The following is a 21,966-nucleotide window of genomic DNA, read 5'->3' on the forward strand; positions in this document are numbered from 1 at the left end:
CTATAAAAATTATCAATATTTTATCAGTGATATAAGAGTACCTTAAAAGTTTTGCTATGATTGTTGTACATAGTGATTTTCCCCATGATGCACTAAATTTTTTGTCACTCAGTAATTATACTACTTTCTGCTTAGTGTCATTCTAGTTAGATTTCCCTAACTTACTAAGGATTCTTTAAATAAGATTCTTGTCTTCTGAAGCAACAGTAGGTCCTTCAACAAGGTGTTATCAACAATCCAAGCCAAGTGTGCACTTTGGTGTAGTCCTACAAATGACTGCATTGGAGATTTGGTCAAAATGAGCACTGTGACACAATTTATAGGTGTCAAAGGTTGCCAAGGTCAGTATAAATAATACAGTTTTAGCAAAGCCTACCAGAAGAAATCAGGCTGGGGCATTGTAGGGGGGCATAGCCTCTCATGGATCCTTAGTTCCTCAAGGTAACTTTGGGTTGGTGACCATTATATGTTGCTTGTTTATAGTGAAGTATTGGCACATGTGGAAAAGCCAAAGTGGGGACTCCCCAGGCCTCTAACCCTCCCCCAGCAGTTTTATCAGGCTGAATCTCCAGCATCATGTCATTTACGGTTACACAATCTGCACTTTGCAAGTCATATCAGATCTAATATTGTTGTTTCATGTACAATTTCTTACTAGGCCACTAACACTGTCTTGTTTCACTGTCTACAAGTCATATAATATCGATTAGCTATTAGATATGTATAGGCACATTGCAACTAAGTAACAACATTCACATGGACAAGGGCAGCAGTAATCTCCAAGGTTAAGGGGATTTGACTGACAGTCTGACTTACTCAAGGTACATGGTCTTCACTGATCCTCTACATTGATTGACTGACTTGAAGTTGTATCTCCTTCCTGGCTGACTTTCTAGATGAACTTTGACCAGTCCCATTCATGTCTACCCAGAATCCTTAGTTTTGGGCTTATGCTTCTGACTGTCCCTGCTCTCTTATTGCCAAAGATTTTCTTTTTTCAGCCAGGCTGTGGTTTAATTTTTAATTAGATTTAGACCCAGTGAATTTCTGTTATTCCAATTCCAAGACTATATGAAATGTTATTCTTTCTACTAATCATATGGCTTCAGCTTACATTTAACGGTCATTCTTTATGTTCAGTGCTCTGTAACATTCAATCCCACTGCTATGGACTAAAAGAATGATAATCCTAAGTGTGAATATTAATGACAAACAGAAATTGCTTAATACTCTCTCTGATGTTTAATCTTCACTGTTGATCTAAAAGAGGCAAGATCCAAGAGGGATGGACGTTCGATCATTTTTAAGCAGAGGATTATTTATTTATTTGGCCATTCAATAAATATTTGGCGAGTGACAACTATGTGTTTATGCTTGAGCTAAACACATTGCTATGTGTTACAGCAATGAGAATGATGTATGTGGTTCTTGCTCTCATAGAGCTTACCTCCCAGCCGGGGGAGCAGACAATGCAAAAGTAAGTGAACAAGTTCCGAGAATGCTGAGTCAAGTGAACAGAGACCAGAAGGATGCAGTAGAGTGACTGAGGCGGTGGCAGAAAGGTGAAGCTAGTTTAAATGAGGTCAACAGCGAAGACCTTCCTGAGAAGATGCTATTTAAGCAGATACATGAATGGTGGGAGGGTCCATCTGTACAATGATGTAGGACAGGAACGTCTGAGCAGAAGCCGTCAGTGCACATTCCTGAGGTGAGACCAGATTGATGTGGTTCCACAAGCAGAACGACCTGGAGTGGGCTGGACTACCAGAGGCGAGGGGGACTGGTTCAAGGAGAGACTGCAACAGTGGACCCTGACCCAGTCCCACGGGTCCCAGAAGCTTGTCATCTGGAATTTGTAATAAGAAGCCACTGGAACTGGAGCCATTATGGAGAAGAGTGTTACTATCTGGTTCACACTTACGGACTTCTCCTTGACTGCTGTTCAGTGCCTAAAATGTAGGCAAATCAGAATGAAACCAAAAGACTCGTTAGACGGTTTCTGAGTGAGAAATGGTGTGGCTGGGACTAGGTGATACAGTGCTGGGGATAGGTTAATTTGAAATATGTTTCAGAGGTAGCATTGATAGGATTTGCTCATGTATTGGCTATAGGGAGTGGAAAGAAAAAAGAGAAATCAGTATGCGAGGTTGTTAAATATGTATTCATGAGATGTTAATTTCACCAATTTACCGGTATATTTGGACTTTGTACAAAATTAGATGCACAGTGTAACTATGATGATATTTTAATTTGTATAATATAGTGATGGACTTTATGAGTTAGATTTAGGAACTGTAAAATTTGGTATGTTTGACTGGTTCAAATCATTAAGCAAAGCATACAGACGAGATAACTGAGATGGAGAACTCTTTATGATCAACTGGGAAACCTGACTGAGCTGCAGACAGTCAGGGCAGTGTGTTTGAATCTGAGGTCTTTGGACATTATCAGAGATCCTAAATATCCCATACAAATTTTTATTACATTGTTTCATTCCAGTAAAAATATCTAAAAAAATTAACATAAGCTTATAATTACATTAATCGTCATTAAATACAGCTTTCTTTGCCTCAGATGAATGAAAAAAAGAATCAATGAAGCCCAGACAATGTCACAATGAACTATAAAAACAAAGGTTTCGCAGTAACTGAAGAAATGTGGTGGGAAATTGAGTTACAACATGGGATATAGTAACATAGCAATGCTAAATGATAAAGACATATTCCTAATTAGAAAACTGTAATTAAAAATAGAATATGGCCCTGGCCGGTTTGGCTCAGAGGTTAGAGCGTCGGCCTGCGGTCCGGAGAGACCCGGGTTCGGTTCCCACTAAGGGCATGTACCTCGGTTGCAGTTTGTCCCCGGCCCTGGTTGGGTTGTGCGGGTGGCAACCACTCAATGTGTCCCTTTCACGTCGATGTTTCTCTCTCTCTCTCTCTCTCTCTCTCCCCCTCCCCCCATTCTATCTGAACAAAATATGAAAAAATGTCCTCGGGTAAGGATTAAAAAAAATAATAAAATTTAAAAAATAGAATATGAATATGGGCTAAAAACTGGATTTACTCAATGGTTACACACATACTACTCATTGCAAAGGTTTACCAGCACCATAAGAAAATTATACAAATACACCCAATTTGACTAAATTTTCCCTCATTAAGGAATCTGTAATAAGGGGAGGGAATGAATGTTTAGGGGGTGTCTACTGTGAGTTGGCTGCTTGTAATAAACGCTTTTGTTCACTGACATAATTATCATAACATCATTTGAAGTAGAATGTATATCATTATACAGATTAAACAAAAACTCAGAAAGATTAAATGATTGTGTTGGAAAAAATGAAAAATGATTTTTAAAATGTCCAGCGGAAAGAAGGATGTGCAGAGGCGAGCCTTTGGCAAGTCCACACCGATAGGGCCCCCTGGAGGCCAATTTCCCAGAACCTCTGTGAACGCAACATGTGCAAATCCTTCCTCTCAGCACCTCTACTAGTAGATATCTGTTCTAGAAATCTACTGGCACATGTACTCAGAGAAGCATGTAAGCAGATGCTCATGGCTACATGTTGGTAGCCAAGGGGGAAAGACAAACCACGGAATGTCCCAAAACACTCTGCCATGGTTACAAAGAATGAGGTGGGCTCAATATATGTAAATACAATATTCAGCAGACAGGAATATTTAGGTTTTTAATCAGACATTGCTATGCATACTCACAGAGGTGAGTAAATTTGTAGGAAAAGTTCGGCAAAGATAAACACAGATCGCCTCTGGGAAGGAGAGGGAAAGAGGGAGTGAGAAGCCATGAAATTTTATTTTATCTGCGTTGTAGAAGTTTTTCCAGAAACACTTGGTATATTATTTGGGTAGTTAAAAATACTTATTTTATTTATTCATTTATTTATTTATTTTCAAGAAAAGAAGGGAGAGAGAGGGGAACCTCAGATCGCAACTCTAGTAGGAGCTTCTTTTTGGTTTTTATATTTTCTCTTCTGGGCCTTCTCTTCTTCTGAGTCTTTCTCTTCTCCAGGTCTTGATTCACCATCTGATGCTTTTGTGCTGTCTCTGGACTTGGGGTCCCTCCTTTCTTCTACCTAAGTGATCTTTCAAAAACAGCAATGACAACACCAGTCATTGTCATCGAAGTGCAAACATGAATTGAATTGAACACCTTCTCTTACACCGTCTGTCCCACACAGTTGTGCTGTTACGGTTACAGCGGGTTGGTCACTTCGCCTGCCCAGCGATTCTTTCTGGGGGACATCTGCCCCTCCAGGTGCCACAGGAAGCTCTGACTTCCAGTTGCTGGTTCTAGTGCTCTTTCCTCAACTCATCGTGACTCTACCGGGTCTGATGGTCTAATTCACCCCTTTAAAACCTCAGAGTTTTAGCAGGAAGAAAACTGGCTTTCTGGATGAACGTATGATGAGGCAATTTCCCTTAAATGTTTTCTTTATGTCAACTTCCTCTTCCTTAACTTAAAAAAGATGTCACACACAAATTCATATAGCCCAGAGATGTTCTTTGTTTGGTGTACAGAGTTTTTTTGGTTGTTTTATTTATTTGTTTTGTTTTGTTTACGTAGCTGTCAACATTCAAAAATGAGGAGATTTTGTAGAAAAGTCTAGACTTGTTCTTTACATGTTTACAATGGTCAGAGTCCTTTTGTAGCCCCACCCCACTGAGACAGAGCATTGATCTCTGCTCATCGGTCACATTCTCAGCTCAGGGTCAAGTGCCGGGCTTCCGTGGACACTCATGTTTGGAGTATCAGTTTTCACTTGCCCATCTTCTGAGCTGTGATATTGTCTCTGCAGCATCTTTGTTTACTCCTTCTCTGCTCATTAATGTTTTATTTCTGGGCTATATTGATTTTATTTTCAAAGTACTCATTCACCTCAAACATTCACTATTCCGTCAACACATGGATCTATCCGTTCCTCTGAGCATGTTTCTAAAACTTGAGTTCCAGTAGTTTCTTTCCTCCCATATAAGTTATTAGTATACTTTTAAAACAATGTTAGCGTTTAAAGAAAAGAAATTCAATTATCATCTTCTGCCCAATTATAGTTTATTGTGGAGTAAGAAAGAGTCATTATGTAAACTCTGAGCATTTCACCAAAAGAAAAAAAAAACAACCTTTTTTATATACTGATGTTTTTCCTTTTAAAATAATACTTAATATTTTTTTAAAAAGAAAAGATTAAATATTTCATCAAAGTACTGCCTAATTTTGTTTTATGTTTTTTATGAATTGAAAAAAATAAAATCAATCATAAAACCATTTGCATTTATGATTATATATAATTATGCAACTAACTATGTAGACAACAAATGGATAGCCAGCAAAGTTATTGGGTTTTTAAAAATAAAATAAAAAGTATTCAAAAACACCGAAGGCTACAATTATGTGTGAGATGGGGAAGTTTTAGTGATCAAAGCCTTTCTTTTCTTACTTTTCTCTAATTGATCATATTTGTTTTGATCTCCACATCTTCGCCTTCATCCTAATTTCTGCTCTGATTATCTATGCAAAAACCTGATGTTTCAGTATTACTTTTTTTTCCATTTTGAGGGACTCTTCTAAGCTCCCCAACACTTTCTTGGCAGCTTGCGTTCAACACAAAGGGTTTCTTACTAATATAGTTACAGTGCTTTGTTTTCAACTAAATTCATTTTCAAAATTTCCCATCCACTATGGGTTTACAAATCCTTTGAAGATAAAAACAGATAACTTTGAATTAGGGCAAGGAAAAATTTCGTAAAACTAAATTTTCTAAATCAGTGACCCAGAGGTTTCAAGTTCTTGCCTGTGAAGGCTGCTGAGGATCTTCTGAAAATTTTTAAGAAACTTTGACATAGATATATGCCTGTATTGTAAATAATGTTCTATATTAGATCAAATGCCAATTATAAAAGAGACAATGTTCATTTTTTTTCAGCTACTTAACTAAATAGGATGCTGTACCTCTAACATTGTATATAAAGGAGACACACACACACACACACAAATAGTTGAAATGTCATCTCATATTTTTTTACCCATTAGTATTGTTAAAACTAAAAAAAATATGATAATGCACAATGTTGATGAAGTTATAGTAACATCTTTTTTGCTAGAAGACATACAGATCTCACTAAATGGCATTATTTACCAAACTATTTTAATGTTTGGTTCTTTAGACTTATCAATTTCACTTTCCTGAATTTATCCTACAGATGGATTTACACTTACAGTCAAAGGAATAAGTATAAGAATAATTTTATAATTGTGATTGTCTAGTAATCCAAAAACATAAACATATAAGAAACAATCTCTAGTTCCTCAAAAGATTAAGCATGAAGTTACCTAGCAATTCTACTCTGGGCATAGATCCAAGAAAAATGAAACTTATATCTACACAGAGACTCAAACACGAATGTTCATACCAACGTTATTGATGATAGCTAAAAAGTGGAAACAACTCAAACATTTACCAGTTGATGTGGTATCCTCACAATGGGCTCTAATTCAGCCATAAAAGAAAATAAAGTACCTATATCGGCAGCAACATGATTGAACGGCAAAAACAACTAAGTGAAAGAAACCACTCGCCAAAGGCCACATATTGTATAATTCTATTACTATGAAATGTCCAGAACAGACAATCTATGGAAACCAAAAGTAGATTAGTGGTTGCCTCAGGCAGACAGAGGACAGGAAGAGGGAGTACTGTTAATAGGTACAGGGTTCATTTTTATGCTAATTCATATGTTGTAAAATCGGATTATGGTGATGGTTGCACAATTTTAAGTATACTACCAATGAACTGTACACTGTAAACCAGTGTATTTATGTAAATTATATCTTGATAAAGTTATTAAAGAATAACCTAAATTTCTATCAGTGATGACACTGGCCAAATAAATTATGGTAAATCCATGCAATAGAGAACTCCATGGCCATGAAAAAAAATACCAATCACCCTATTTGTGAGAGTATAAAACAATCTCTTTTAAAAATTAACTTAAGAAAGCAAAGTACAGCCCTGGCCGGTTTGGCTCAGCGGTTAGAGCATCAGCCTGCGGTCCTGAGAGACCCGGGTTCGGTTCCCGCTAAGGGCACGTACCTCGGTTGCAGTTTGTCCCCGGCCCTTGTCGGTTGTGCGGGAGGCAGCCACTTGATGTGTCCCTTTCACATCGATGTTTCTCTCTCTCTCTGTTCCTCTCTCTCCCTCCCACTCTACCTGAACAAAAAATGGAAAAATGTCCTCCGGTGAGGATAAAAAAAAAAAAGAAAGCAAAGTACAGAATAATGTATATACTGTGGTCCCATTTGTGCAAAACTAAAAATGGATGGAGTATTTCCTACAAGACACGAGACATTGATAACAGTTGTCTTTGGGGTGGGGACTGGGATATGGGATCTAGATGTGAGATTTTCTTTTCTGTATTCCCTCTTTTATTAAATGTGTATATATGTATTTTGTAACAAAATATTTTAAACTCGTTTTCTTCCTAAAGGAAGGAGAAAGGGTAAATGCCCTGCCGTGTGTCAGAGGCCTAGTGTTGTGAGCATGCCAGATGCTGGCAGGGTAGACCTGCCTTCAGGAGGTTACTGTTTAACAAGGAAGAAAATGAATAAATGAAAAAGTAATTTATGGGCATTTTAAAGAAAATGAAATCACTGTGAGAAACCACATGCGCATGCTCTGTGCACAAATGAAGGCGCGCTCCCTGAACAGCTTTGCGCTGCATGGGGTGGGTGCCGAGGAAGTCGGGACGGCCACCACAGACACCTAACAGGGCCCACGGCTTCTCAGAAGCCCGCTTTCTGCAGCATGGCGAGGTGTGTGGCAATCAGCACGTTGTTTCAGCACAAGTGGCAGGTTAGAAAAAAAATGTTCAAGTTATTAAGAGTGTGATCGTCTCAGCCTCTCTACAGAGATGGAAGTAAATGTGCCCTCAGAGGCTTAATAAAGGCCTGTCCCACAGAGAACACAGCTCTGGGTTCTGGGCTGATTCATAAGTAGAACACCTATTATGCGCTGGGCAGGTGCACACATTGTTTAGAATTCCCAGTCATCCTGCAAGTTAGAATCAGTAGTGCCATCCTAACAGGCAGGGAATATAAAACCCAAAGAGCAAAAGCAATGCCCAGTGTCCTGCAGCTGGTACTGGGTGAGATTAGGGGTCGAACCCAGGTCTGAATGACACCAGCATAAGAATTCTATCAAACTAGGCTACTTCCCATGTTGAAAATCGCTCCCAGCGTGTTTAGGAATTAAGAAGTCGAAAGTAATGTTTGTTTTGGTGCCTAATGGGATGGACTTAAGTTAAACTTGCTGATTCTTGATCCATGCAAAAATATTCTAACAGACCAGATTGGTTTGGCGGAAAATTTTTTTTTTTTTTTTTTTTTTTATAATTGAGGTGGAGAGACTACAGTATATCAATGATGCAGCCAGATCAAGTCATAGCCAAGAAGAACAGGAACATTTATTAAGAGCTAGAATGTGGCCCTGGCCGGTTTGGCTCAGCGGGTAGAGCCTCGGCCTGCGGTCCGGAGAGACCCGGGTTCGGTTCCCGCTAAGGGCACGTACTTCGGTTGCAGTTTGTCCCCGGCCCTGGTTGGTCGTGCGGGTGGCAGCCACTCGATGTGTCCCTTCACGTCGATGTTTCTCTCTCTCTCTCTCCCTTCCTCTCTCTCCCTCCCACTCTATCTGTACAAAAAATGGAAAAATATCCTCGGGTGAGGATAAAAATAAATAAAAAAAAAAAAAAAAAAAAAAGAGCTAGAATGTGTAGCCTGGCTGGTGTGGCTCAGTGGTTGAGCATGAACCCATACACCAAAAGGTTACCGGTTCGATTCCCGGTCAGGGCACATGCTCAGGTTGTGGGCCCGATCCCCAGTGGGGGGCATGCAGGAGGTGGCCAATCGATGTTCTCTCTCATCAATGTTTCTATCACTCTCTCCCTCTCCCTTCCTCTCTCTAAAATCAATAAAGGAAAAAAAAAAAAAAGAGCTAGAATGTGTCAGTGGCACAGTGGTTAGATATGACCATTTCACAGATGAAAAAAATGAAGACTTGGAGAAGTCAAGCAGCTTACTCTCGGTCCCAAATTGAGTAATAAACAATTGAAGGTTAGCTAGCGTGCAAGTGGTGGAATCTGAATTCAAACCCGAGCTTCTCTATCCCAGAACCCTTTCATTCTTCACTCTGCCATGAAGCCACCACGCACATAAAGCTATAGAAGTGGTAAATATTGACTTGTGTTCCAAGACCTTTGGCTGTGAAGGGAAGGGGGAAGGGCCGTTCATAGCTAGACAAGGGTAAGAAAGATATTGTTGTGTTTCTTTGGAGTAGAGGACCTCAGACCTTATTAAGATGGAAAGTGTATCTTAAAGAATGAAACACACAGTCCGGAGCATATAGAAAGTGCTTGATAAATGTGTCTTGTTTGATGCAAGGGAAGGAGTTAATAATAAGTGGAGCAGGGTCTATAAGGAAGTGGGCACTGATAAGAACCAAGAACGCCAGTTCGTACTGGTAACAAAGAATGACGTTTTCCAGAGAATCGAGGGTGGGGGAGGAAACAGAAAGAGCAAGACATCAGGAGGTTTTAAGTTAGAACAAAGGGTAAGTGAAGAGATCAGATGGAGCGCTGTCCGTGTTCTTAGTCAGACGAAAGGCAAGGCTATCTGTGGTGAATGACGGGGCACAGGGGGGGCTTGGGAATATGGTTTGCAACACTCATCATGGTACATGTGATGAGATCTCGGTCCTGTGGAAGCCCACTGCAGTAGGTGTAAGAGAATGTGTTAGGGATTCCATTACATGTGCACCTACATTGCTTTGCAGATGGCTTCACGTGGAGTTCACCAGCCCAGACTCCAGACATCCATGCTGTGACTAGAGCTTTCTTTCCCATTGGGCTGGACAAGGCTACGTGCCTACGCAGGCCCAGAGACGCCAGAAGTCTATATTCAGAGTTGCCAGTTCAATGGCTAAACCCTGGGGGAGGCACATAGTAAATCCCAAAGAATAAAAACAGTATCAATGACTTCAAAATATTTTCAGTCAGGATAACCTAGTAACCTGTTCCTACCAATCCTCTTCTTTGTGTGACTCTCTTTCATGTTTATAGACTGTTTCAGAAGTTTCGAGATGCTTCACGTATGTCAGTTCTCCTAATGCGGAGAAGTGGCTGGAATCACATTACTGCCACTTGATACATGGAGAAACTACATCACGTGGGCGTTGACTGATTCGCCGAAGACAAAGAGCTCTTTGGTGGTAGGGCTGGTGATAGCATCAGAGATGTCTAATGCCTGGCCTAATGCTGAGACATCCCAACAAAACCAGACTTAGAAATGCCTGGCCCCGGGGCAGGGACTTATGGCAATCGGGGGCGATATGAAACAACGTGTTTGGTTTTGTGAAAGAATTCATAGATGAAAAAGGAAATTGAGAACCACAATCCCAGATGCTCCTTAGAGGTCTGGGACACGGAGGCTGCAAGTACCTTCTCAGTGTAAAGTCATAAAGGTCAGAATCCATGGGGTAGATTCCCTGACTCCTCACGGGGCTCTGTGTTACAAGAGTTTTGTGACAATAGCTAGAACCAGTATGTGGTTTGCAGGAAAATCTAAAGTGCAAAGCTTATGAAATAATACAGTTTCCTTTTTCTGTGCGGATACTAGCACCTTGACTGAGTCTTCGTGACTCATCCCTTTCCCTCCTCCCCAGCCCTTTTCCTTTTCCTCAGTTCCATCTTTCTGTTTGTAGAGTTGGATGCTGACAGACTGCCATCGCTTTGGGGAGCCTGTGTCTCAGTGACCGTGGAGACACCCTCAGGGCCGGGCCAGATAACTCCCGGCTACGGCTGACTCATGGAGGGCCTCTCCTGGGGTTTCCTTCTCGTAAAATGACCTCGGAGTTCCACCCATCCGGCTGTGCCCAAGCCCAGGCGTATGACTGGTGCAAAGCCTCTGCAGAGCTTCCAGAACGAAAGAGGATGAAACGTTTGAATCAGAGGCTGTTAACTTTCCAGATTCTTGAGGGCTGTTTCCCCCTCTACAAGATTTTGCAATTTCTCTCCCCTTCATTCCCAGCCCACCTCATTTTTTCCTGTCACCGGTACGAACTGTTCCCTAAGACAAGTACAGACAGTTCTCTTTTATTTTTGCCATTAGACTCAGTTTTATTATAGTTAAGAATTTTAGTATTAAAATTATTACATCTGTTGTGAAAGTTCAAATGTTACAGCAAAATGGAAGTCTAGCAAAATGCCCTGTGTCTCCTTGCAGGGGTTCAGAAGAGACCTCCCCAAGAGGTGCCACCTTGGAGTGTGAATTATTTTGAGCTAAAGGCAGTCAAGACCTGCAGGCTGCCGAGAAACTTTGATCTCTCCCTCAAAGAATAGAAATCAGGGGCCTTGCTCACAAGAGTTTTCACCAGGCCCTGCCAGTGTGATTGTGCATCATCCCGGGCACCAGGCTGCCCATTCTATCCCAGTCAGGGCACATGCCCAGGTTCCAGGCTCAGTCCCCAGTAGGGGGTGTGCAGGAGGCAGTCCATCTATGTTCTGCTTTTATATTAATGTTTCTCTCGCTCCCTCTCCCTTTCTCTCTCTTAAAAAAAAAAGATCAATTAAAAATATATTTAAAATTTTTAAAAGAAAGGATTTGTTTAAAAGGGGGTGGGGGTGTCACCAGAAATAATTTTTTATGACACATCAAAGGCAGGGCAAACTTCTAATTACTGAACATCTACTCTTATCATCCCATAAATGACCTTCCTCCCCTCAGAAACCTTAGCTCATCATTAGCTCTGAATGTAGACCTCATTTAGCTTTCTGCGTCTGAACCTCTCATTTTTGTGGGGTTCCCATACATACATATGTAATGAAATTTGGTTATTTTCTCTTGTTAATGTGTTTTGTGTAGATTTTGTTATCAGACCAGCTAAAAGAACTTTGAACGGTGGAGGAAAGCTTCTTCCTCCCCCACATCCTTCTTGACTTACAAGCTACTATAACAGGCCCAGGAATACATTTCCTGGGCTGACTTGGGATGCGAGTGGGCAGTAGGTGGGAAATTCACCTGACTAGCTCACTGCCACGGAGTCATCCTGCACCGACCAGGAGACCAGTCTGCCAGTCTGCCATAGATGGGGCCCACACACCCTTGCACAATTCTGCCGTTTTTGAGGAAGTATTTCCAAATGGTCTTTTCAGAACCAATATTTTAAAGCCACAGGCAATACCCCCTCAGCCTTGGAGGATAAGACCCATAAGCAGAGCAGTTTGGGGTTTTATCTCTCTGTTTTATATCCCTAATCCTTTTTTTAAATTCTTTTTCTTTATTGATATTAGAGAGAGGGAGGGACAGGGAGAGAGAGATAGAAACATCGATGAGAGAGAACATTGATTGGCTGCCTCCTGTATGCCCCGCTACTGGGGATCAGACCCACAACCTGGGCATGTGCCCTGACCGGGAATCAAACCAGTGACCTCTTGGTGTATGGGACAACGCTCAACCACTGAGCCACACTGGCCAGGCTTATATCCCTAATTCTTAATGCCAACTAAACTCTAAACTTGTTGTTGCTCCCCATTATTTTATTTATTTTATATCTTCTAAGGTCTTTTATGACTTTATTTTAAATTCCCCAATTCCAATCCCTAAGACTTTTTTCATGCTCTCATCAGGCATCCATCTTTGGGGATCTATTTTCCACTAGCTGCTAAATGTCTGCTTTCCTGTTATCTTGTTTCCAAAATCAAATTATGATATAAATTATAAATTCAACATTCAAAACGCCCGTGTATGTGAATGCATGCTTCAGAATTATACACTTCTCCAGAACCTGCCCTGCCCGGCCCAAAACCGACGAGGCTTGTGAAATCTCCCGAAGAGGCAAGGTACCCATTGGAAAAGCTAGCCTGACGCTTGGATCTTTAGGAAAGCATGTTAGTATGTCCATCTGAACTTACCAGTGACTTCCGCTTCATTACTGTGAGGAGCAGTAGAACATCACAGAGAGGGTAAAGACATCATAAGAAATCGACTAGGGTTCAAATTCTGGCTGTTTGACCCTCACTTCCCTCTTACAAACTCCGTGAACTTGGGTAGCTTTCTTGACTATGAAATGGAAACTAAATAATAACATACACCTCATAGGGTTGTTATAAAGATTAAATAAGATTACATATGTAAAAGGCCTAGAATGGTGCCTGGCTAAGAAAAAAAAGTGATTGTTTTATGTTATTATCATTAATCTTGTAAATTTCCTATAGATGTAAAGTTTCTGTTTCTTGTTAACTTATTTTATTATAATCCACCCCCTCTTTCCATCACAATAGATTAGATTTTTGCTTTTGAGAATTTCAATATTACTAATTATATTTTGGTATACTTTAAAAAGTCCAAATTGAGATTTTAGAGCCAATCATTTTACATTAATGTAAGTCTATTTGGGTTTTTTTTTTCCCCTGAAAAACTAAGGTGCTTTTTCTTAGAATTATTTTGTATATGTGCAAATACATTCCTCGCCGTATTTGCAAGTGACCATAGACTTTGCAAAGCAGATGTTCCGCTCCTGAACACTCGTGGAGCACAGGAAGACTTCAGCACCTGTCCTCCCAAGCTTGATGAGGGACGGGGCACTTAAGCAATTAGTTTAGAGCCTCATTAAGCCTTCCAAATGATCGATAACAGTTTTCCAAAGGTAATTTATTTAAAAATCCAACCAGCCCCTTGCCATGGCTCAGCCCTGCTTTCCTCTGGTTGGGCGGCCCTCGCAGGCAGGCGCCCCCCGGTGGTGGCCCGGTGGTGGCCTGGTGGTGGCCAGGTGCTGCCGCAGCTCCGGGAGGACTCCCTTGGAGCTCCCAGTCCAGAGGAAAAGCACGCGAGCCCTTCCCAGGCAGCTCCAGTTATTATAACCAGGGGAGGAAGAACAGACACCAGCAGGCAGCAGGGGCCCACCGCAAATGCCCACTAAGAGGCTCATGAGTCCCTGTCAAGATGAAAAGCACATGGGTTTGGGGGTAAGTCAGTTTTTAGAGTTTCCAGTTCATCATTCCCCAAATCATGTCTGTAATTTCTCGCCTCCAGCCCTTAGATTACTCTCATATGGTAACACCTGCTGCTTGTCAAATTTTTTTCCGTGAATGTCCAAATGGCTAGTAAACATTTCTCCTTCTGTGTGAACAATGGTTTATAATATCCGCTCACAACGGCTTGTTCTCTTTGTGTACAGCTTTCAAATCACTTATGAATCTATCAAACCACATTATTTATACATTAAAATAACAAGATACCATTTTCATCTGTCAAGTCCAATAGGATCTTAAATATTTATTCCATGATAAAAGAGACATTTTAAATCAGTAAGTAATAGCTTATTAGATAAATGGTACTGGGACCTTTGGTAGATGACGTAAGAACAACAACAATAAAAACCATAAAAATCTATCTCGATCTCATGCCTCAGTCCAAAATAAATAACTGAGAGTTTTAAGAGAAGCAGGAGAAAAGAGAAGGTGAATAGTTATATGATCTCAGGGTAGGAAAGACCTTTCTGAACATAACTCTAGTGATAGAAATTACACATAAAGAATTTATTCATTGGTTTAGAGAAAAACCAGTAAGTCATATATCAGAAAAACTGAACTTTATGTATGACAAAAAGTGAAATAGACAAAATATTTCTAATACAAGTATAATCAGTTCGAAATTTTTATACATCCGATTTGGGGAACTAATTCTCCCTACCTCAACCCCCCCAAAAAGAGCTGCCAAGTGATGAGCTCTTCCGGTGAGACCTGCACCCGATGGGGGGTACCCCAAGTCAGGAGTGCAGGGCCTGAGCGGTGTTTAAAGCTCCAAGAAGAGGACGACGGTACTATTTTTTAATAATTACCATAAGTGAAAAACTCTGGAAAGAGGCAGAAATAGCTAAAAGGAATTAGGAAGCTTTTTGTATAATGGGCTATTGAAAAACCTTGTTTACTCATTAAGAAAATTTAGTCACATACTACATTTTCTTTAAAGGTTTTGAAGATTTTTAAATACTTCATTGGTTGTGGCAAGGTTTGGGGGTTTTTTGTTTTGTTTTTGGTTTGTGTTTGTTTGTTTGGGGTACGGACAGGCAGAGGCAGGGGCCAAAGCAGCCAAGTGATTCTACTTAGCTTGCGCATCTAAGAAGCTAAATGATTTAGATCCTTAATAAAGAGGTTTATAAACCAATATGAAAAAGCAAATACTATCTTTAAAATAGACAAAGGATTAGAATAGATAATACAATCAAAATGAAAAATGGTTGTAAAGATGATAAAATGACCTCACTAGTGCTCAGACATGTAAAATTAAAATGTTTTTCAAGAGGACGCCCCCTTTTACTTTCAAAAAATTTCCCCCAAAAAAGAAGGATACAAAATACAAACTCCACATTCAGGAAAAATAAGCAACATGCATAATTCCTCAGCATAAGATATGAAATCAGAGAGTGAATGGGGGACTCACAAAAAGGATGATGCTCAAAACCAAGGGGGAGATACAGAGACAGGTGATTCTATTTATCATGTAGCCAACAGAACCTGGAGATTGTTTAGATAATAAGCAATGGTGCCCTGGCTGGTTTGGCTCAGCGGTTAGAGCATCAGCCCGTGGACCGGGAAGTCCTGGGTTCGATTCCCGCTAAGGGCATGTATCTCGGTTGCAGTTTGTCCCTGGCCCCAGTTGGGGTTGTGCGGTGGCAACCACTTGATGTGTCTCTCTCACATTGATGTTTCTCTCTCTCTCTCTCTCTCTCCTTCTCTCCCTATTGTTCTATCTGAAGATAAATGCAAAAATACCCTCCGATAAGGATAAAAAATAATAATAATAAGCAATAGTATTCTGGTAAATGTTAAACAAGTTCCCCAGGAAAAACTGTACATATGTGTTATGTATGTATTCATACATGTAACAAATTTTATTGACATAAAAGATGCATAACACACAAAACACAAATGATAAAATATACAATACTTTTTAGTGAAAATTCCATATAGCCAATTGTTGCTTTTTTTAAATATTTTTTTCTTTATTGATTTTAGAGAGAGAGAAAGGGGGAGAGAGAGATAGAAACCTCGATGAGAGAGAACATCAATTGGCCGCCTCCTGCATGCCCCCCACTGGAGATCGGGTCCACAACCTGGGCATGTGCCATGACTGGGAATCAAACTGGTGACCTTTTGGTGCATGGGTCAGTGCTCAGCCACTGAACCACACCAGCCTGGCCAATTGTTGATTTTTACATGTGTAGCCAACCTATGGCTGTAGTTAATGATGGAGTGTAGCTCCAACTTGAATGTTGATTGATGTTTTCACTTATGTTAACAAGACAGATGTGAAACAGCAAAGGTATTTGTCAGAACTTCACACAGTTTCCAGTGGTTGAGTGACTACTTGCTGAGTTGTATAACAGTTTTCAAATACTAGGGAAATATTTCCTCAATGTTTTATACTATTCACAATGTAATATCTACAGAAATGACACACTTTTAAGCTTCATCTGCATTATCGTCATTTTCTCTATTGTTTTCTTAAATCTAAGAATCAACAAAACAATAAATCAAGCCCAAATCTGTAGTTCTTATTGGTTTCTATGAGGAAAATACTCCCATCATGCCTCAGTTTAATATTCTATAGTATCTCCATATTACTTCCCTGAATACAGTTGGGAAGAGATGCCAGTAGCACATAATTATATATCTTTCCACCATTCAGAGCATTTCTCACAACAATTTTACACATATTTTATTTGACTTCATTTACTTAGTATCTATCTTGCAAATCCATAAGAGCAAAATCTGGGGTCTGTTATTTCTCTTTTGTGTTCCCAGTGCCTAGGACAGAGCTTGACACATAGGTTGGCATTCAATGAATATCTGTTAAAGAAAAAATAAAATGTTGAACTTACTATATGCCAGATACAGTCCCAAATGCTTTACATATGTTTAATTTTAAGTCTTCACCACAACCCTATGAGGTGGCATTATTATTATCTCCCTCTTACAGATGAAACCAGAAAGTGACTTAACCAAGTTGCCCAAAAGGTAAAGGGTAAAGCCAGGATTCGAACCCAGGCACTCTGGCTCCAGAGCCTGCACACTTTGTCACACTGGATTCTCTGAACATATCAGAGCCATGATGCTGACACAGAAATCTACGATTACAGCTGTGTGGCAGGCCTGAAAAGCAACCAGGTCAGATGACAGCAAGTGGAAAGAGGCAATGCATTGGAAGTGATTAATTATCTGCCAGATTTAATTTTGTAGAAAATGTTTAAAGGTACCTTACGAACTATTGGAAATTGTGAGAAGAAAGAGTTCGAAGGAGCCCGGCTGGTTTGGTTCAGCGGTTAGAGAGCCAGCCCTAGGACAGAAGGGTCGTGAGTTCGATTTCCTGTCAAGAGCATGCACCTGGGTTGCAGGTTTGATTCCCCAGCCCCAGCCAGGGTCATGCAGAAGGCAACCAATCGCTGTGTCTCTCTCACTTCAATGTTTCTCTCTCTCCCATACTCCATCTCTTCCACTCTATCTAAAAATTAATGGAAAAATATTCTCGGGTGAGGATTAACAAAAAAAAGAGTCCCAAAGAAAATTCTTTGCAAATGACAAAATGAGGCAATTATATGCTCCAGGAAAACAGGAGTTGAATGAGAAAGGAAATGTTACCATAGTACACTACTTGACTCAGCAAAGAACAATATTTACCTAATTATGATAATGAAAACAATGGATACAAATTTAATCAAAAAAGTCGTGATCCTGCTATACTGGAAAGGAAAAGAGAAGAGAACAAAGACCCACATCTATTAAACAGAAAGCTAATGACTTTTTTACAAATCATGAATCAAGCAGTAGATGTACATATGGAGGTAAATGCAGAAGAAACATAAAATGCTGTGATTGCCTTCCAGAGAGCTGAAGACTATTGGTTGTTGCTGTTGTTGTTGTCATATGTCATTGGTCACTGACTTGCTAATTCCTGGGCATATATTAGTTTGATAAAAATGAAATCAAAACAAGAAGTAGAATTTTGTCCATAATATTGTCAAAGATTCAAAACAATAATGCCAGTGTTGTCAAGACAAACAAAAATGGGCCCTCTCATAAACCAACCAATGAAACTTTCGTTTGGTGTATCTCTGGAAGATTGTTATTTTGTAAAAAAAAGAAAGCCATAAAAAATGTTGTTTGACCCAGCATTTCCTCTTAATGGAATTTATCCTCCCAAGAAAAATATGTACAAAAACTAAGTCATATTTTATTACAGCAAAACACAAAGGAATTATACAAATATCTAACATTAGAGCCTCAGTTTTTAAAAATCATGGTAGAGCTACATGAAGAACACTAGTTTAATAACTTAGAATTATGTTATTATATTAACCTGCAAATATATTTATGAATATTGAGAAAAATAAAAAGCTGATAGCAAAATACTCTGATTTTACTCCTCTCCCATAAAAGTATACATTTGCACTAAAATGTTTTAAAATACATGGAACTCAGTGGTTACTGCCAGATGATGGGATTATGGGTAGTATTTATTTAATTTTCTTATCCCCATTTTATAATTTCAATATTAGGTTTAAATGTTTAGAAATCATACTTCAAACAAAACATATTTCTCATTAAAGATTAAAGATTCGAGGAGATATAAAAAACAAGTAAAAATGTGTTATCTATGAGAGCAAACACAAAAACTAAACTTCTTTGATGTAAAATTACAGGTATGAAAAATAATCTACATTTGTAAAACGTAAAGGATGTTGCATTAAAGTTGATATATGCCTTGCTTATAAAATTCGTAATATTAAAACTAAGGCTTATACAAGCTTTTTGTTTGTTAACTTTCTATTATGAAATGTTTCATTCATGTACTCTATACATAGATTTAACAATTGTTAAGGTTTTCCTTAACAAGGTAAAAGAAATTATCCTTTTAAGAGTAGGAATTAAACTCAAAGACCTTATCTAGCTCAAGAAATGGAACATTTATCAGCGTCACTAATCATCAGGGAAATGCAAATAAAAAGCACTTATTATATTGGGTATGATAAAAAATACATGAGCTAGAAAATGCCAGGAAGCGAAGAAAAGGGAACATTTGTGCACTATTGGTGGGAATGTAAACTGGTGCAGCCACTATGGAAAACAGTATAGTTTCCTCAAGAAAATTAGACAGACCACCATTTGACCTAGCAATCCTACGTCTGAGTATGTCCCCAAAGGAAACAAAGTCGTTCTCTAAAGAGATAGCTGCACTCCCATGTTCTCAGCAGCGTCATTCACACAGCCAAGGTATGGAAACCCAGGTGTCCAGCAACAGATGCCTGGGTGAAGAAAAAATGGGAAATATATACAGTGGAATATTATTCAGCCTTTAAAAATGGAAATTCTGTTATTTGTGACAACGTGGATGAACTGGAAGGTATCCGTTATACTAAGTAAAATCAGCCAGACAGAGAAAGACAGATGCTGCAAGGCATCACTTATATTGAACTGAGAGCAATAGAATAGAAAAGTGGACACCAGGGGCTGTGGGTGGGGGTGGGGGTGGAAAGAGGAACAGGTAGGTAAAAGGGGACAATTTTCAGTGATAAGAAATATGAAGTCTGAGGGTCTAACATTTAACATGGTATCTATAGTTAATAACACTATACTGTATAATTGAAATTTGCTGAGAGTAGACTATAAATGCTCTCCCCCCTTTCCCAACAAAAGATAAACATGTGAAGTGATGGATGTGTTAATTAACTCCACGGGGGGCGGGGGGGCAGATTCTTAAACAATGTATTGGTATATAAATTTATCATACTGCACACTTAAATATCTTACAATTTTATTTGTCGATTATACCTCATTAAGGGGGGAAGCAATAAACCACAGAACTTACATGCATGTATGCGTAAACAATGGACGTAGACAACAAAGCTGGGGATGGGGCGGGGGAGATGGGAGGAGGGTGTCAGTGAGGGAAAAAGGGAAACATCTGCAACAAAGACAAATTAATAAAAAGGCTGAAAATATAAAAGAAAAGGAACATTAAAATGCCATGTCCCGTGATACTTAGAATATTAAACTCTCTAAAGCATTAATTCATTTCTTACATTTTTATGTTTAAAAAACATGCATTTCTTACATTTTTATGTTTAAAAAACATGCATTGCTTACATTTTTATGTTTAAAAAATATGCATTTCTTACATTTTTATGTTCAAAAAACATGCATTTCTTACATTTTTATGTTTAAAAAACATGCATTTCTTACATTTTTATTTTTATTTATTTTTATTTTTTAATTAATTAATTAATTTTTGTTACAGATGTTTCTCCTTGTCCCCCCACTGAAACCCCCCTCCCTCCCCAACCTGTCCCCAGCTTTGTTGTCCATGTCCATTGTTCATGCATACATGCATATAAGTTCTGTGGTTTATCTCTCCCTGCAATCCCCTCTTCTGGGGATTGTCAGTCTGTACCCTACTTCCATGTCTCAGCTTCTACCCCATTCCCCAGACTGTTATGTTCATTATATTCCACAAATAAGTGAGATCATGTGATATTTGTCTTTCTCTGCTTGGCTTGTTTCACTTAGGATAATACTCTCCAGGTCCCTCCATGTCATCTCAAAGGATAAGAGATCTTTCTTTCTTACAGCTGCATAGTACTCCATTGTGTATATGTACCACTGCTTTTTTATCCATTCCTCTACTGATGGACATTTGGGCTGTTTCCAGATCTTAGCTATTGTAAATAATGGTGCTATGAACTTGGGGGTACATATATTCTTTCTGATTGGTGTTTCAGGCTTCTTAGGGTATATTCCTAGAAGTGGGATCACTGGGTCAAATGGCAGTCAACATTTTTATTTTTAAAATTCTCATTTCTGCATAATTGGAATAACCAGTTATTGTAATATAAAGACTTATTCTAATTCATGGTATTGTCTGTTTGCTTTTTAGGTACTAGCAAAGGCCAAACGCCTTACTCAACAACGTCTCTACCACCGCCTCCGCCGCCCCACCCAGCCAGCCAGCCGCCATTGCCAGCGTCTCACCCAACACAACCGCCAGTCCCAAGTCTGCCTCCCAGGAACATCAAGCCTCCTTTAGATCTAAAGTAAGCAAAGGCTTGTCTTGTCATTTCTTTGTCAGTCTCTTGTCATAGATTTCCAAACTGCACTTGGCTGGATGCTAAGGATTCCGGGGTAAAATGCTGGGGCCACAAAGGTAGACAGCTAGAGGGAGGGAGAACATCTAAGCAGGCAGCTCTCAGACCTCCAGACCCTTGAGCAACCCTGTTTATCTGTGTTTACAGTGGGTTCCTCCTTAAGCATTCATTGGAAGAAAATTTCTACGGCCCCTTTTAAGACGCTGAAGCATTCTTCAGGTCAGCACCCACCGTGTCTTTCCCCATCATCTTCACCACCACCACCACCACCACCACCACCATCACCACCACCACCACCACCGCCACCATGGTCACCACCACCACCATTACCACCATCACCACCACCACAACTACCATATTTTATTGACAGCCCATGCTTGCTAGGCATTTTAAATATATAACCCCTATCATCTTTATTTTTTATCCTCACCCGAGGACATTTTTCCATTTTTTATTTAGATAGAGTGGGAGGGGGAGAGAGAGAGAGAAACATCGACGTGAAAGGGACACATTGAGTGGTTGCCACCTGCACAACCCAACCAGGGCCAGGGACAAACTGCAACCGAGGTGCGTGCCCTTAGCAGGAACCGAACCCAGGTCTCTCTGGACCGTAAGCCAATGCTCTACCGCTGAGCCAAACCAGCCAGGGCTGTAACCCCTATCATCTTAATGGATGACTAGTGTTATCCTCATTTCACAGGTGAGGAAATAGAACTCTACAGAAGCTAAATAGCTTCTCCAAGGTCACATAAGAATGGAGT

At 39.7% G+C, this 21,966-nt stretch overlaps 1 protein-coding gene across 2 annotated transcripts in view; it reads left to right on the forward strand.

Annotated features, from left to right (window-relative positions):
• Positions 1-21,966, forward strand: part of FYB1 (FYN binding protein 1) — a 154,748-nt gene that overhangs the window by 85,561 nt on the left and 47,221 nt on the right. For both annotated transcript variants that reach the window (XM_036280079.1, XM_036280080.1), the window contains exon 3: positions 20,998-21,154. In XM_036280079.1, coding sequence (XP_036135972.1) covers positions 20,998-21,154 — 157 coding nt within the window. The remainder of the gene's footprint in view (positions 1-20,997; positions 21,155-21,966) is intronic.

The sequence above is a fragment of the Molossus molossus genome, unplaced genomic scaffold (assembly GCF_014108415.1).
Source record: "Molossus molossus isolate mMolMol1 unplaced genomic scaffold, mMolMol1.p scaffold_m16_p_3, whole genome shotgun sequence".
NCBI lineage: Eukaryota > Metazoa > Chordata > Mammalia > Chiroptera > Molossidae > Molossus > Molossus molossus.